General features: G+C 46.9%; 1 protein-coding gene across 1 annotated transcript; it reads right to left on the reverse strand.

Moving 5' to 3' along the window:
* Positions 1–4,797: 4,797 nt before the first annotated feature.
* LOC133926621 (probable peroxygenase 4) lies at positions 4,798–16,976 on the reverse strand. Its single transcript, XM_062372635.1, has 6 exons — positions 16,712–16,976; positions 16,426–16,557; positions 16,059–16,144; positions 7,849–7,949; positions 5,197–5,322; positions 4,798–5,113 (listed from the first exon to the last, which is right to left on the reverse strand). The coding sequence occupies exons 1-6, from the start codon at positions 16,734–16,736 to the stop codon at positions 4,954–4,956; spliced, it is 630 nt and encodes a 209-aa protein (XP_062228619.1). The 5' UTR covers positions 16,737–16,976; the 3' UTR covers positions 4,798–4,953.
* Between the last annotated feature and the right edge of the window lie 1,162 nt (positions 16,977–18,138).

The following is an 18,138-nucleotide window of genomic DNA, read 5'->3' on the forward strand; positions in this document are numbered from 1 at the left end:
CTCAAGCCGTAGCAGTTCAGAACATCAAGGCCCTCATGCCCATCGTTCTAGACCTCTCCTCACCTCATTACAGCAAATGGCGCGAGCACCTCCTCCTCACGCTCGGCAAATACTCCCTCACAGACCACGTCCTCGCCGACGAAGCCCACCCCGAGCTCCCTAATTGGTATCGGATGGATTGTATCATCCGATCATGACTGTATGGCACGATCTCCACCGAGCTCGTGGAGATTCTCATGTCACCCGACACCACCGCTCGGCTCATCTGGCTCGGCCTTGAAGAACAATTCCTTGGCAACCGGGAAACTCGCGCCTTATTCCTTGACGCCGAGTTCCGCTAGTTCGCCCAAGGTGACCTCCCCGTGTCAGACTATTGCCGGAAGCTGAAGAGTATGGCCGACGCTCTTGGAGCCCTCAGCGAGCCCATGCAAGATCGAACTCTAGTTCTCGCCGTCCTTCGCGGATCGAACCACAAGTTCGCCTACATGGCCGCCTTGCTCAAGTGCCAACGCCCATTCCTGTCATTCCTCGAGGTTTGCTCCGACCTCCTCCTCGAGGAACTAACGATGGCCAACCGGCCTTCCTCCGCCACCGCATTCATTGCCACCAACCCGTCTGCGCCTCGTGGGGGCGCTCAAACCAGGGGTGCGCAGCAGGGCGCGTCGTTCAGACCCATCGGTGGCGCATCCGGGAATCACACTCCCGGTCCTCCCCACGGCGGCGCTCCACAGGGCCACTCGTCCGGCGGTTCCGGCAACTCCAACAACCGTCAACGTTGCGACAATGGCGATGGAAAGGCCTCCGGTAGTGTGGGTTCCTCCAACGCCAACACCGCGCCCTAGCCCTCATTTTACAATCCCTGGACCAGCACTATTTAGATGTGGCCGAGCCCGGGAACTGTGTTCCTTGTGGTCAACCTTGCGTCCCAGGCGGGCAACAGCAGTGTGCCTTCCCAACAAGCTATGCTGGCAGTCGTGCCCTATGGCATGCATGGCATGCCCCTGCCCACCACACCATATAACGTGCCTGCACCCTACGGCTCAGCGCCGAGGCACCTCCCGCAGCCCCACATTGCTCCCATACTGGCTCCTGGCCCAAAGGTGGCTCCATCACCAGGGTGGTCGCCAATGTCGGGCCTTGCCTCTTGGGATCAGCAGGCATTGGCCAACGCTTTTAGTACCATGGCGCTGACTCTTCCCGCCACCAATGAGTGGTACATGGACTCTGGTGCTTCATCACACATGACCTCGGACGCCGGTAATCTCTCCTTGACTCACCATCCACGGTCATTTACTCATTCGTCGATTGTTGTCGGTAATGGGTCTTTGCTGCCCATTAGCTCTACTGGCTCTACAGTTTTCCCGGTCCTTTTCATCTTCATAATGTGTTAATTGCCCCACACATTATCAAAAATCTCATTTCTGTTCACCAGTTCACTACCAATAACAATTGTTCCATCGAGTTTGACCCTGCTGGTTTTTTTGTGAAGGATCTTCGGTCCAAGAACAAGATCGTCAGGTGCAATAGCTCCGGGCTGCTCTATCCTTACATTTACCGGCGTCCCTCCCCACACCCTGCTCCCTTGTCGTTGGAGCTCCAGCTTCCTATGGCATCGTCGTCTCGACCATCTCGGTCACGACGCTCTCTCCACACTAGCTAATATGTCCACCATCTCATGTAATAAAAATGCCATTTACGCCAATTTTCATGCTTGTCAACTTAGTCTTCATGTTCACTTACCTTTTGTCGCTTCTCAGTCTCGAGCTCTCAAGAATTTTGATTTAGTTCATTGTGACCTTTGGACATCACCTGTCGTCAGTGTGTCTGGTTATAAATATTACTTGGTCATTCTTGATGATTGCTTGCATTTTCTTTGGATGTTTCCTCTTCTCCTTAAGTCCGATACCTTTTCCACTATTTCTCTTTTTTTCTCTTATGTGGCTACCCAGTTCGGCACCACGATCAAGAACGTCCAATGTGACAATGGCCACGAGTTTGACAACTTCAGCACTTGCACTTTCTTCCTCACTCATGGCGTCCACCTTCGCATGTCATGCCCTTACACCCCCCCCCCAACCCAGAATGGCAAGGCCGAGCGCATTATTCGTTCCACCAACAACATTGTGCGCTCCCTGCTGTTCCAGGCCAGCCTCCCCCCGTCCTATTAGGTTGAGGCCCTACACACCACCACATACCTCCTTAACTGTCTTCCCAGAAAGACACTTAATTCCTCCACTCCTTTCTTCGCTCTTCATGGCCGCCACCCCAGCTACACTCATCTTCGCATGTTTGGCTCCAAGTGTTATCCCAACCTTTCAGCCACCGCACCTCATAAACTTCCCCCCGATCCACCTTGTGTTCCTGGGTTATTCCTCCAACCACAAAGGTTACCAGTGTGTTGATCTCAATTCCAACCGGATCATTATTTCCCGGCATGTCATTTTGGACGAGGCATCGTTCCCCTTTGCCGAGTTGAATAAGCCATCTACCACTAACTACTTTCATTTTTTACTGGACAATGAGACCGCTGCCATCCCCATCGGGCCACCACGGTCGATCTCCTCTGCTAGTGCACACTCCCGTACGCACGGTGATGAACTCACCGCGCCCAGCTCCAGAGCTGCCCTTGGAAACGCGCCCACAGTGTCTACACCCGTGTGCCCACACGCGGTCCCTCCACCACCCACCGCGCCCGTGCCACGCGCGGCCTATTCGGCGTCTCCATCGCCCAGTGCGTGTCTTCCATGTGTGGCCTCTCCGTTTCCTGCCGCGTTTGTGCCACGCGCAGCCGGTGCGATGCCTTCGTCGTTCGATGCGTGTCTGCCACGCGTGGCGCCTCAGTCACCCAACGCGTCCGTGCCATGCATGGCCATTGCGGCCTCTCCAGCGCTCGCCACATCGCCTCTCGTGGCTCCTGACGTGCCCAAGACTACTCTACCACCCGGTGGGTTGTCCGTTCCACCCACCGTCAACTCCCATGCAATGGTCACCCATGGCAAGAGCGGTTTCCGGCAGCCCGTCGAGAGGCTCAACTTAAATGTTGTGGCTGTCTCCCCGCTGCCCAAGACATATCGGTCCGCCTTAGCCTATCCACATTGGCGAGCTACCATGGAGGACGAATATGCGGTGTTGCTATCCAACAATACTTGGGACCTCGTTCCTTGATCGCCTAGGGCGAATGTGGTCACGAGTAAATGGATTTTCAAGCACAAGCTCAATTCTGACGGCACTCTCGACAGGTACAAGGCTCGTTGGGTTCTTCGGGGTTTCACACAACGTCCGGGTGTCGACTTTGATGAGACTTTTAGTCCCGTCGTGAAGCCTGCCATTGTGCGTTGTGTTTTGTCCTTGGCTCTCTCTTGGGACTGGCCCATCCATCAACTTGATATCAAGAATGCTTTCCTTCATGGTACCCTCTCTGAGACAGTCTACTGCTCACAGCCAACGGGTTTTGTGGATTCATCGCATCCAGATTTTGTCTGCCGCCTCAACAAGTCCCTTTATGGACTCAAGTAGGCGCCCCGGGCTTGGTACAGTTGGTTCGGATCGATCATACTTGCTGATACTTGGGTTTGTCAAGGCCAAGTCGGACACATCTCTCTTTGTGTATCGCCGTGGAGTTGACACTATCTATCCGCTTCTTTATGTGGACGACATTGTTCTGATAGCCTCTTCTACTGAGTTACTCCGCTGGACTATTAGTGCACTGCAGCGAGAATTTTCCATGAAGGATCTTGGGGTACTTCATCACTTCTTGGGTATTTCTGTGCAGTGCCATCCGGGTGGTCTTTTTCTCTCTCAGCGCCAGTACATATTGGATACTCTAGACCGTGCAGGTATGTCAGAGTGCAAGCCATGCAGCACACCTGTGGACCCCAATCCAAAGGTCTCTGACACCACTGGCTCCCCTATGAGCGATCCTACTAATTACCGGAGCCTTACTAGAGCATTATAGTACCTCACCTTTACTCGCCCGGATATCTCCTACGTAGTTCAGCAAGTCTGCCTTCACATGCACGATCCTCGAGAGCCTCACCTAGCTACTGTGAAACAGATTCTGCGGTACCTTCATGGCACACTTGACCTTGGCCTTACTCTACATCATTCTTTGCAGTAGGATCTAGTGGTATACTCTGATGCTGATCGGGCCGGTTGCCCTGACACACGCAAGTCTACATCTGGCTATGCTGTGTTCCTTGGCAACAATCTCATTTCCTTGTCCTCAAAGCGATAGAAGACCGTGTCCTGCTCCAGTGCTGAGGCTGAGTACCGTGCTGTGGCCGAGGCTTGCTGGCTGCGCCAACTTCTTCAGGAGCTCCACAGTCCACTTGTCGGGCCACTCTTGTCTACTGCGACAATGTGAATGCCGTGTATCTCTCCGCCAACCCTGTCCAGCATCAGTGCACCAAACATGTGGAAATTGATCTTCACTTCGTTCAGGAACGTGTTGCCATGGGTGATGTCTGCATCCTTCACGTTCCAACATCTTCCCAGTACACCAACATCTTCACCAAGGGTCTTCCGTCTTCTGTCTTCACCGAGTTTCGATCCAGTCTGAACGTTTGCTCTGCTGACGCTCCGACTGCGGGGGCGTGTTAGACAGACATGATGACCCTGGACTCAATCGGCTCCACTGCATGCTTGGTCGCCCGCGTATCACGTACTCGAGTCGTTATCCAGCTCTTGCCTTTTTAGCTCGATCACCTCCTGATCTATAGGATCCGCCCGCCCATATTTCCTCCTCCTGATAACTATTTCTATAAATCATGCATGGAGTGAATCTTGGCTGGGATATATATATAATCCTTGATCATCGACCAATCAATGAAATAAATCTGATTTCTGACGTGATGACCTTCTCACAGTGTTGACTTACAGATCAACATGCACACTCGCACCACAATTTACAAATAATTCATCACAATATGATGTCGAGGACGTCGGACGTCCTTATCATTTCTTTTTAGCAGACTCCTTCTTAGACTTCCTCTCTTGCTCCAAGCTTTCAAACAGGCTGCCATCATAGACTGCCCTGACGGTATCCTTGTGAAGAAACCCCTCCTTGTCTTTGCAGAGGGCGTAAAGCACCTTCCACTCCGTGAAGCCACCCAGCCTTCGATAGTTTTTTTGTCGATAAATAATTAGCAAGAGCATTACTTGCATGCTATATTTTCCTAACTCCAGAAAAAATCTTACCATCCTTTGAAATCTTTAGGTTCCCTGTTTGCTTGGAGCAGCTCCTGCAGCTCTTTGCTTGTTAGGGCATCAGGCCTGGTGTGGGCGTGCTTCTCGAAAATCTCCTCAAACTTTTCAGGAACGAACCTGCAAGTTGATCGGTAGTGTAATTAGCAATATTTCTACTGCCTCGACAGATAGTCTATTGAATCAGTTTTTTTTTTTCCAATTCTTGATAGTTATGAGTGAATCTTGTTCTTTTGCAAAGTATGTAAGACTAGACATGTTGCTATTCTTTTTGTATCAAGACTTGTCTTGACAGAAACAGCTATGGTAATGTACAGTAAAAACGGCATACAACTCCTGAGTCAGAGTTATTCTATCTTTTTTCTCTAGTCAGAGTTGTAATTAATTTGTAAATAGCTGAAAAAAATTGCATCTTTCCTACATCATGAGATCACTAGAGAACTCACACAGGTGCTGATCCAACTCAGACTGTCACAGTCTGGGATTGTTTCTTTTATCAGTATTTGAGCCAGTACATCAACTTTCCAGGCACTCCAAACATTAAACAATCCATATTCTGTTCCTAAAAGGCTGGAAGATTTAACACCATCCCATCCTCAAGGCAATAGTTTTCTACTTTTTTGGACAATTAGGTTTAGTTAAATAACGCAGCGACCACATCTTGTCGGCTTGTCGCTAATTTTTGTTGCATGCTTTCCATCTCACATAATCATCTTGATCTGTAGTAGTTGATGGGAGTTGCTTTAGACAGAGGAAACGACATCAGCAACCCTTCATCCCCAGCTGTTCCCTTTAACGCTTTTGTTAATGTGGAGTGATAATGCATCAATCTCACAACAGGAAAGTGACAGCATTGTTTCCTCTTGATTACCAGTTCACATGTCTCTTCCAGGAAAAAAAATCCGGTAAATCTGGTTTATTGCCATTACTGATGGGTCCCGGTAAAATACTAAACTGGTTAAAATATTTCGGTTAAATTTCAATTTAGGAACATATAAAATGAACTAAGTAGGTAAAGAAAAGGAAACAACCTTATGGTGTAATGACCCACAACACCTTTTCCCATAGTCTAAGGTTTGGTGTTTGAATCATGCTAACACTACTAAAGAATCGACAATAAATAGTGGCTCATCGGTGCGATTGTACAAGAACTAGCAGTGCAAATGAATCACTGACGGTTCTTAAACTCCCACACTTCAACCATAATGGAGTCGCTAAGAACCGACACTGATACCGACTATTAGTGCTGGTTTGTGTTACAAACTGGCACTGATGTATATATCAGTGCTGATTTGTAACACAAACCGGCACTGATAGTCGGTATCAGTGCCAGTTCGTAGCTAGAGCCACCACTGATACCGGTAAGCCAAAGGCCAATTGAACTAAAATTTGAGTTCCACATCATCAGTGGCGGTTCGTGGCTAGAACCGTCACTAATACTCGGTCACATCCACTAATCCATGCACTGATATTTTCACCTTGCTCGATCTCCTCCTTACTCTGCAGAACTTACTCTCTACATTTCTCTCTCTCTCTCTCTCTCTCTCTCTCTCTCTCTCTCTCTCTCCCGCTCTCTCTCCATACCTTATCTCTTCCTCATCTCTCTCCCACGCCTGCGTGCATGCTACTTCTCTCTCCCATGCATGCGGGCGTGCAGCGAAGCTTGCACGGTGGTCGGCAAGCTCAACGTCCGAGCGGCTCCAGGAGAGCACGACGACGGGCATGCAACAGAGTTAGTGCGACGGTGTGTGTGCGGGCGAGCGGTGGCAAGCGAGCACGACGACGGACGAGTGGCCGAGCGGCTTCGGGCGAGCGCGATGGCGGGCGAGCAGCCAAGCGTGGCAGCAACGGAGCTCACATGGCGGGGGCGGCCGAGCGACGAGCGTGAGGAGGTGGTGGAGGCCAACGGTGGCGGAGCGCACCAGCGGCAGCTGGCAGTGGAGCGCAGTGGCTAGCGGCGGTACCGGCAGCTGAGCTAGCTCAATTTCGAGCTGGCTCATTTCTTTTTTCTTTTCTCCCAGTCCATCCATCACTGTCGGTTCGTGGTTAGTTTCTGTACTAGTTCCAAACCGGCACTAATAGTCACTGACTATCAGTGCCGAGTAATCAGTGGCAGTTTAAAACTTACCACTGATGGTGATTTTTAACCGCCACTGATGACGTGTTTTGTAGCAGTGTAAGTAGGTAAATTTTTCAAGGATTTGTATCTTGACATGTGGGTCTCATAGTTAAATGGTACAAAATCATATAGACGAATTTAAAACTCAAGGCCTCGCATTTTGAATATAACTAGGCTAACTGACATCTTATATCCCTACGGCGTTTGTTTATTTTATATTAAAGTTTAAATTTGATTATTTTATGTTCAATTTTTTTTAATTTGTTTTGATTTGATTCCGAAAAATTTAATATATCATATTTACCAGTGACCTTAAATTTACCGGTAAAGAAAATCCTGGTCTCTTCACAGTACTTTATGGTTAGCTAGCTTAATGATCATGTGTTACCTTGCCTCGATTGAGTGAAGTACAATGAGAAGTGATCAACTACTGACCAAAACTGGACTCTTGTGCTGCTAGCACAGGACCTACTGAAAGTTTCATATGGATGATGACAGATGGAAATTGGAATTGGATAGGTACGTACCTTCCATGGGCATCGTACACTCCTGAATCGCTTCCGTGCTTGCCCTTGTGAATGTTCTTCACGTATATGGGGAATTTGAAAGGTGGAGTCTTCTCGTTCTCCTGCAGTATCAAAACAAACGTGGAAACGAGTCAGCATCACAAATATCAAATATTGTGATCTTGACACCTGAATCGAATCGCACTTATGTATGCATGACACGATTGCAGAGTTATATGTTGAAAAGATGACCGAAAGGTGTAGCTTTACTTGGTTGAGTGTTCAGAATAGAATGCAGTGGTATTATACCATAAGACATGGACCGTAGCTTTATGCTTGTTTGTTGGCTTCCTTTTTTGAAAAGAAAGGGGGTATCTTTCTAGTTGTAATGTGTGCTGGCATGTGTGTAGCTTCACGCTAAGAATATTTGCTGCACTCAATTCTTATTTGATAATAACACTGGTTAGGACTCTGAATTAAGTGCGTACATGGTGAAAGATAATAATCTATTGGTAAGTAAGGGCGCCCTAAGAGAAAGAGAAAGAGATGGCTCCCACAAGCTCCCTCTCTCACCGCTCCGTCCCCACCGTCCTTTGCTCCATATCCAACTCTAGCCCTGCCGCCTTCATTCTCCCCTCCATCACTCTCGTTGGTCGTCATTACGCCTAGGAGTGAACCTTTTAGGGGGTTCTTCCTCCGTGGTGATGGGTGACCTCTCCCACACGCTACCGGAGGATTGGGACATTTCTGCTGGGCGGAAGCTCCAGTCGGAGGTCCTAGCACGCTTCGGATCATTGGTACATCATCCTTCTTCCTCTATTGATGGTTGCTTCTTCTTGCTCGTGATTTTTTGGTGCTACATGTTCAGGCTATTGGAGTTCACAGTTAATCATGCTCTCCACGCGGTTCTTGGGGGCTCCCCCGAAGGTTTCCATATGTCCTTAGAGTCAGATAGACATTTTCGTTTCTCTGTCTCTTCCAAAGCTATGGGTTTCTTCATTTGCTCTCTTAAGAGAATCACAACAAAGCACTTTGATGTTTATTTTCACTTTTGGAGAGATGGTGGGCCAATTGGCGCAGGGATGCTACCATCTGGGAATCAGAGGAAGCAAACCAATGGTCCATTGTTTCTAGAAAGAATTCTCGTGGTACCAAGAGGGTTTCCTCCCCCCCCCCCCCTGCCCCCAAGAGTGATTCAACACTCTCCTTGGAAGAAATCGTGGCATGTGCTTTCGCATTCCTTTTCTATCAAGATCAGAAGTTTCTTTTGTCCCTTGCCGGACCGTTTCTCATCCTCTACCCCCTTAATCCCGTTAAGTTCTTCAAGTTTATCTTCAACTTGCTCTAAGCTGTGTCTAGGGGTGCTAATAGGGATCCTAATGGCTCTTCCCTTGGTTCCTACTCCCATCAGTTGGTTGAGACCCACTGCGGAAACAACCAGGAGTTTGAAAAGAAGGGTTCTCATTGGTCACCCACCCAAGCAAAATATTTGGGTATCCTTGGTTGCAGGCCCTCCTTCGCTCAGTCACTCCTTCCCTATGCTAGAGGGTCCAAAGTCCGGGGGAAAAGACCGGATGATAGCTCTGTTAGCCCCGGGACTACCTACGTAAAATTGCACTCGAGTGGGGCAGAAATTGAGAGGATAGTCTTGTCACTAGGGGAAATCCGAAGCAAGTCCGTTCTTGTTTCCGTTGCTTAAGCCCAAGTCACCTCGTTCGTTTTTACACGAACAAGTTAAGGTGCAAAAGCTGTTACAACTATGGTCACAAGGGTTTTCATTGCCTCTCTCGCAAAAGGAAGAAGCATTTCAGCTGGAAGGAAAAAATCATCTCCACTTGTTAGGCCTCCAAACCCACCTTTGCTCAAAATCGCCTTCATTGAGATGTGCAAATGTGCCACCATTAGTTCCACTCCACAGTTGCCTCAGCTGGAGAAAACCCCACCGTCCTTTTCAACTCTTGGTCTTCCTGTTGCTCTCCTCTTCAACAATGAAAAGCCCTCCGATCAATCCTTCCTCTTGGATTTCATGGTGAACTTTGCTATCAATCCGATGCGCTTCTTACCACCGGAGATGGTAGTTGAGGATGGGGTCAACAACACATTCCGTGGGCGAGTGTTGCGCTCTCAGGAAACCCCCTGTTCGCCCAAAAGGAGTTTTTCATCGCTGAGGATGAAGGAGAGGTCCTTCACCCAGATGAGTACAATAATTTCAGTCACCAGGTCAGGCATTACCTACAAGAGGAGTTGTGCCTTCAAGTTCTTTATAGTTGTCCTCACCCTTTTGGTATCGACTTGTACCAATTGAGAGATGTGTTTCAGAAGGAGATCCTTCTTAGTGGAAATGATCATCTGGTTAATGGAGTTCTAGTGCATGTTATGGAGCATGAAAGATCCCTCAACCTTAGAAACTCCCCATTTCATAGAATTGGTTGGTTTATGCTGCTTGGCTACCCCTTAGACTACATGAATCTGGTGCACCTCGATCAAGTTTGTGCTACTTTTGGGAAGCTGGTGCATTGGCACTCCAATGCTCATAGCAAAGCTTATGTGTTGGTAAGATGTCTGTTTCGGGATGCCCAGTCGGTTCCTAGAACCTTGGTCATCTCCTAGAGCTCTCAGATGGGAGGTACAGGTTGTTTTTGGATTGTGCTAGTCTATATTCTGAATCATGGTTTTGCAGATTGTTTCATCCCTGACAAAGATGACCCACCACCGCACAATGGCAACCCTCACCCGTTTGAGGAGCCGCAACAGGAGGAGGAGCAAGTGCAGGACAAGGGGTTGGATAAACAGCATCTGGGACAGGGTGCTGGTGACCCCAATTGGGAAATTACTGTGCAGGAATTCCAAAATCAAGGTTGGCCTGTTTGGCCGAATGAAGGACAGAACCAGGCTCAGCAAATGCCCTCTCAACAGCAGATGATCATCTCTTCATCATCAGAGAGTTCTTTTCAAGGTCTCAGCTCCTCCTCTTCTAGCTTAGAAGGGTCTTCAACTAGTAAGCTCTCCATCCATGCTCATGCCAACTACCTCCGGTCCCAGAATTTACCGATCATCCACCCTGAAGCGCCGGAGGTACAACCCGATTAGATTAAGCCTTTCATTTCGGAGGCCTTGATGGACCTCTTCAATTTCACCTTTCTGGTTGCACCTCAATCTGCGTGGTGGAGACATGGAGTTCCGGCCATCCATAGCATCTTCATGTTTGGTGGTCAAAGACTTCCTCTGCGGTTTACTAATCATTTTGAATGGCACTCCAACTTGGCATGGAATGCTGGAGCTCCCTGGGCATCTTCTGTGGAAATAAAGGAAATTGTTGAACTTGTAGTGGACAAGGGCAAATAGGTGATTGAGGAACCCCATGACAAGTGGTCTACCCTTAGGGCCAAATTTGTGTTCAAGAACACCTACCAGAGGAGGAAGACAGCCCACACTCTCAAAGCAAACCTGGTGATTGGAATGACATGGAGCTCAGGAGAGAACCAGTTTAAGTGTGTGTCGGCCGAAAGTTAGAGGGATGGAAGCTTGAGGAGAGGCATAAGGTTGGAAGCCAAGCATGGAGGCTGCCGCCTGATGCTCGCCTCCTCAACATCCTCTAGAGGAAAAGGAAAAACTAAGGCTCCCACAGCCCTAGTCACAACTCCATCCTTCCATGATGGTAATACAACTCTCCTCTCTCCTTTCCCTGGAATGGTTAAGTTTCCTTCACTTGCTAACCTTGACTGATATCTTGGAGTTTTCCCAGAAATTGCTACGAAGGTGATCATGGAAGTGGTGATGGCAACATGCAGCATACTTCCTGAGGAGGTGACTCAAGAGCGGCTGTTGGAGCATACTTCTGAGGGTGCCTCTGGTGGGATTCTCTTGGGTTGGATTAGTGCCATGTTTGTGGGTGATATCCTCTCCATTTCTACTTTTGCTATTGCAGTTTGCTTTCAATCCACTCTAAATGGTGCTAAGTGGACTCTTTCCACTGTTTATGGGACATGTCATGGAGAACACAGACTTAATTTTAAAAATTGGCTCAGGTCTCTTGATTTGTAGGATGGGGAAGACTAGATGTTCATCGGTGATTTTAACTTCTACAGATCAACTAGCGATAGAAACAGACCAGGTGGAAATTTGAGTGATATAATGGTCTTCAATGATCTCATCAATGATCTCGGGTTGTTGGGAATCCCTCTTGAGGGCTGCCAATTTACCTGGAGCAATATGCAAGATGATCCTTTCCTCATTCTACTTGATTGATGTTTCAACACTGTCAACTGGAGTCTCAGCTACTCAAACACACTCCTCATACCAATGGCTAAACTGACTTCATGCCACACCCCTATACAGTGCAAATTGGTCCTAAAGCCAAAATCTTCAAATTTGAAAATTTCTGGGTGGAATAGCCAGGTTTCCTTAACCTTGCATAATCAGCTTGGAACTTGGAGGTTTTGGTTGCTTCCAGTGCAGTTAAGATTATGGAAAAATTCAAAAATATGAGAAGGGTCTTGAAGAGGTGGAGTAAGAATTTATCTCGGCTGAATAAGATCATTTATAATTGTAATGAAATCCTTAAGGTTCTGGATGCATTGGAAGAACATCGACCCTTATATACTCAAGAATGGAATTTCAGGAGCATTCTTAAAAAGCACAATCTACTGATGTTGAAGTACAAGAATGATTATTGGAGGAAACAGTACACTATCAGATGGGTTTGTTTAGGAGATGAAAACACCAAGTTCTTTCAAGCAGCTGCAATGAAAAAGTACATGTGCAACACTATCACTAGTTTACTGACAAAATAGTAGAGAAGTGACTAGCCACAGCGAAAAGATCATAGTTGCATGGGACACATTTAGGTCCAGAATGAGTCATTCAGATAATCCAGACATGAGCTTTTACTTGGAAGGTCTTGTTTCCTCAAGGGATGATCTTAATTTGCTATCGGCCCCTTTACTACTGAGGAAATTTATGGCATAATCAAGGAGCTGCTGCCGGATAAGGCTCCAGGTCCTGATGGGTTCAACGGCCTCTTCTTCAAAAAAAAATGTTGGGATTTCATCAAAAGAGAATTCTATTCGCTGTTTGCTGAATTCTATGTAGGCAGCCTGGATCTGCGGCCAATTAACAACTCCTTTATCACCCTAGTGCTGAAGATCTGTATTCCGTAGACTCTAAGTGACTACAAACCAATTTCTCTGCTCAACACCTCTAATAAATTGTTAACCAAGCTGCTGGCTAAAAGGCTTCAGTTGACAATTCTGAAAATTATTCATAAGAACCAGTATGGTTTCATAAAAACATATCCATCCAAGATTGCCTCGAATGGGCTTTTCACTATCTTCACCAATGTCACCACTCAACGCAAGAGCTAGTCATCATTAAGTTGGATTTTGAAAAGGTCTTTGGCACCATTGAGCATCAAATGATCATGCAACTGATGGAACACCTCGGTTTCTCTGATTGTTGGCTAGGATGGGTGAGAGCAATCTTGGACTCAAGTACCTCATATGTACTTCTCAATGAGGTCATGGGGAAATCCTTTCATTGCAAAAGAGGGGTCAGGTAAGGTGATCCACTTTCTCCTCTACTCTTTGTGCTTGCTGTTGATCTCCTCCAAATTATTGTTAATGAAGAGGCCAGCAGAGGATGATTGATCAATCATCCTTTAGCTCGTCAACATGATTCAGACTTCTCGATATTACTACAGAAAATGTCATCTATGCCGATTCAAAATTGACATCACTAACTGTTTTGAACCGGTAGTGAATAACCATGGTTTTGAGACCGAAAAAAATTGCACTCGGTGAACGAACCTCGTCCCTGGTTTTTTAATTGAACCGACAGTGATACTTGATTATCGCTGCCAATTTTTACTGGATAGGCTATTACTGCCAGTTTTTGGTAAGAACTGACAGTGATACCCTACCGGTTATTTTCAAACCAGCAGTGAAAAGGGGGCACGGGTGATCTTTTCTATAGTAGTGCAGTGGTATAGTATGCTGATGACACTACTTTAATTATGCAATCTTCTCAAAGACAGATTTACTGTCTCAAAGGACTCTTTCATATGTTCAGCACATCTACTGGATTGAAGGTGAACTACCACTAATCATGTATGGTCCCCATCAATTTTCTGTCGATAAAATGCAACTTCTGGCTGGCACGTTTGGTTGCAAGATTGGCTCCTTTCCCTTCACTTATTTGGGTCTTCCTTTGGGGACTAACAGATCAAAGGTGGAGCACTTCTCCGCCCTCATGAACAAATTTGAGAAAAGACTTTTAGCCACCTCTTCTCTATTGGGAATGGCTGAAAGATTTACCTTGATAAACTCAGCTCTTTCCTCTCTACCAACCTATGCAATGTGCTCCATATGGTTGCCCAAGAGGGTTATTGAGAACATGGATAGAGCATGCAAGCACTGTCTTTGGAGAGGTTCAAACATCAATGATAAAGGAAGACCTCTAGTGGCGTGGACGTAGGTTGGCACTCCAAAAAATAAAGGGGGGTTGAAAGTCATTAACCTACATGTGCAGAATGAGGCAAAGACTGATGTTCCTTGGATCAATCAGATTTGGAACACGCATTATGCTGATGGCTCCTTGCCTCATAGCTCTTCTCCCAAAGGCTCATTTTTGTGGAAGGACACCATGAAGTTTTGTGATCACTTCAGAGGAGTGGCTTCGGGGTCCCCAGGCTATGGTTCAACGATCCTCCTCTGGCTTGATATCTGGGATGGAAAATACCTCAAGCCTCCCAAGACTTTTCTCCTATGCAAAGGACACATCAATCTCTCTTGCTCAGTTTGTCTCTTATGGGAGCCAACATGATCTTTTCCACCTCCCCTTGAGTTAGCAGGCCTCTACAGAACTGATCATTCTTCACGAACACATAAATAATACGCATGTCACTCTAGGTCAAAGGGATACTTGGTCTTGTGCTTGGGGTGCCAAGCCTTACTCTTCTAGCAGATTCTACGACTTCATTTTCAGGAATCTCACTTCCCCTCTGCCTCCCTTTAACTAGATTTGGAAGTAATGCTCCGAGTAGATTAAGGTCTTTGTATGGCTTCTTTTTAAAGATAGGATCAACTTCAAAAATCTCTTGAGAAGGAAGAACTTTCACATCGAAAGAAATTATTACAACTGTGTCCTTTGTTCCCAAAATATTGAAGAGACGACTTATCATCTCTTCTTTGAATGTCCGTTTTCCACAAGGTGCTGGGCCAGCACCTTAGTATGGTCTGGGATCATTCCAAGCCGTTCTTTCCCATGATCCAGGAAGCCAAGCACCAATCTTAACTTTCTTTCTTTATGGAGGTTTTCATGATAGTAGCATGGGAGCTATGGAAATAAAGAAATGGGAAAAAGAATTCAGCAAATGACGCCAGTGTTTCTTTTGTGGAAAGTTTGTTTTAGAAATACTGTCATGTTACACCTGTATAGAATGAACAATGAGATGAACCTAGCAGTTTTCTCCTGGATAGTTTCCCTCCTGTAATTCCATCCCCACCCCCTCCCTCTGCTGCAGTTTTCTTTCTTTTTTCTGTCCCTGTACAGTTCTTTTGGTTTCTTTTCCGATTTAATATATTAACAGTCGGGAATTCCCCTACAGTTAAAACAATTAAGTGCGTACACCGCAGGTTGCACAAGATGTTTTTCAAGGAACTGTATAGTCAAACTTTTAAAATATTGACGACTAGAATGCACAAACGTAGTTGATTATATTTAGTCAAACTCTTAAAATGTTGACAACTAGTATGCACAAACGTAGTTGATTATATTTTTATAATTCTTAATGTCTTATAATTGTAAAAGGTAATAGTCAATGTCCTAAACGACATGGTCTGTTTTGAACAAGTTTGGAGTGAAAGCCATCATCTTTTACCACAAGCTGTGCTAGAGAGAAACCTGCATTTTCTGAAATCCTATCCTCGATCGCTTTGTGCAAAACAATTGAGATGTTTGGTCAGAAGTCGTAACTTCTAGACGATCACCAGCCACTACCACTATAAGGCTGTTCTTCCTGAAATGCCAATCACTTTGGGAAAGTGGACTATATAACGATAAACGATGATCTTAACGTAATTTATAGTTTTGTGCTCCGTTCATCCACTGAAAATGCTAGCGAAACCCAAGTGAGACGAACATGCTCTGAAGATTCAGAATTCAGGAAAACCACTAGACAAAAAAAAAAGCAAATCATGCTTTGGCGCAGATAGAGAGAGTTTGTGTTTACATACCGGTATCGTCTTGGGTCCAAGGAAGCCGTTGATGAAGACGGCGGCGGCGACGGACAGCGCGACGCCGCACCCGATCGCGCGGAACCCTTCAGCAACCCCACGAAACGAACAGCCACGCTTGGTCATGAGTCATCGCAGTAGACATTTTTCCTCACGGGACAACTAAGACACACAATTCCCAAAAAGGCAAAAATCCAAAAACGGACGGAAAGTCAGAAACTCCCCGGCCGCCCGCCCGTACGCCCGTACGTGTGTAGCTACGTACAACGAACTACCGTCTGGAACAAGTACATATGTTTCAGGCCGGCCGGCGAGAAGTGGCGGCGGCGAGACGATATTGGAGATGGGACTGGGTTACTGTATGTACCTTCGTAGGTCTCGGCAGGGTAGATGACGCCGTCCTTGTCCCTGTCGAAGAAGGCGACGTGCCTCTGCAGCGGCGTGAGCTCGCCGCTGTACACGTCCGCCATCGCCTTGGACTCCTGCTTGTCGTTGCTCCCTGTCCCAGCACACAGAGGAGCACGGTGACTACAAGAGCAGAACGTGCGCCGCGAAGAACATGCCCAGCCATTGGCCTTAGGCCAAAAAAAATCGATCTTTCTACTCTCCTTTTCCCTCTCTTGCTAGTGCCTTGTGCTTCTTGGCGGACTTACCGGTGTCTGAAGGTTTGGCGGCCATGGAGATCGACGACGACGAGGAGCGAGAAAGTTGTAGAGGGAGAGAAAGAATGGGGAAGTTAGAGACTTAGAGTCTACGGAGAGAAAAGAATGCCGCGGAGATGGTGCGCTGATGCCAAAGGTGGTGGCGGGCGGCAGAAGGGAAAGAATCGAGCAGTTGCGATCGACAGAGGCTTGTGGATGGGTGCGTTGCGTGAGGAGCTATTTGTAATACAAATTTTGTATGCGTCCCCAGCCGTGTTTGCCTTGTTAAGTTACTCCCTCCGTTTCGTAATATTTATCCATGGCTTCGAAAGTATCTATCTCAAATTGTTTGTCCATTGTGGTAACTAAGGATGCTTTATGATCATTTTCCTGCTATGCCCTTGAATACATGCATGCATTTACTCCAACGCTGATGAGTTACTTACTCTCATCCTTGCATTGATTAATGATAGTATGGTCATCTCTATACATTTTTTCACTCGATTTCAGTATTCCTTGGTTTGTACGTAATGGTGGGCGTGGACAAACATTGCGAAACGGAGGGAGTACTTTTTTTGAGTGGAGTTTGCCTTGCTAAGTAACCAACCTAACCCAAGATTTGCATATCTGCCCCTTCGATCCGTCTGCTTAATATCTTTGCAGGGCCGGACCGTCTTCTCTCGTGGTCTCGCGTCGCGTTCTGCTCCGGTGGAGGTTTGGTCGCGGCCAACGCAAGCGAAATAGAGTACTTCGCCCCTACCTGCGGCCCACGGGCTCACGGAGTCACGGGTGACGCGTGATCTCAACCCCGGCGCGCGCATGTGCTCTGTCTCTCTGGGCAAGATGGTGAGAGGCTGTGGGGTGGGGCTCGGGACGTGGTGGACGGGCGCCGTAGTCGGAGGGGAAGAGAATAGGGCAGAGGCGGGGACATGGTGGACGGACCCGCTGTCGGAGGGAAAGAGGAAGGAGGGAAGGAGAAAACAAAGAAGGGACACGTGGAGTAAGGGAAAGGAGGAGAAACGAAATTTTTATCGGAACTATTCATTTGTATTAAAATTTATTTTAAAATATAGATGTAAAAAATTATAAAATATATAAACAAATTAATGGATAAATAAATATTATGTGAGAGATAAACAGTCAAGTTAGTAGTGCGTATATAAGAAATGTAAAGTTATATTTTCTATAAAAATAAAGAAGGAGGAGAAAAAGAAAAAGAAAGAAATGATGTATTGTGAACGGAAAGGGAACTTGATCAGTCAGAGATCTGGTGAAGCTTCACCGCATAAGATATCTGCCCGGAGTACGAGACAGCGGAGCTAGCGGCAACAAGTGACACGTTGGTACGTGCATGGCACGAGGTGCGGTCCATTAAAATCCCTCACGAACGTATGCATGCGCGCTCGGAGTCGCATGCCGGCGGGCCTCTTTAATTAATT

This window comes from Phragmites australis, chromosome 8 (genome assembly GCF_958298935.1).
Source record: "Phragmites australis chromosome 8, lpPhrAust1.1, whole genome shotgun sequence".
NCBI classification, from domain to species: Eukaryota; Viridiplantae; Streptophyta; class Magnoliopsida; order Poales; family Poaceae; genus Phragmites; species Phragmites australis.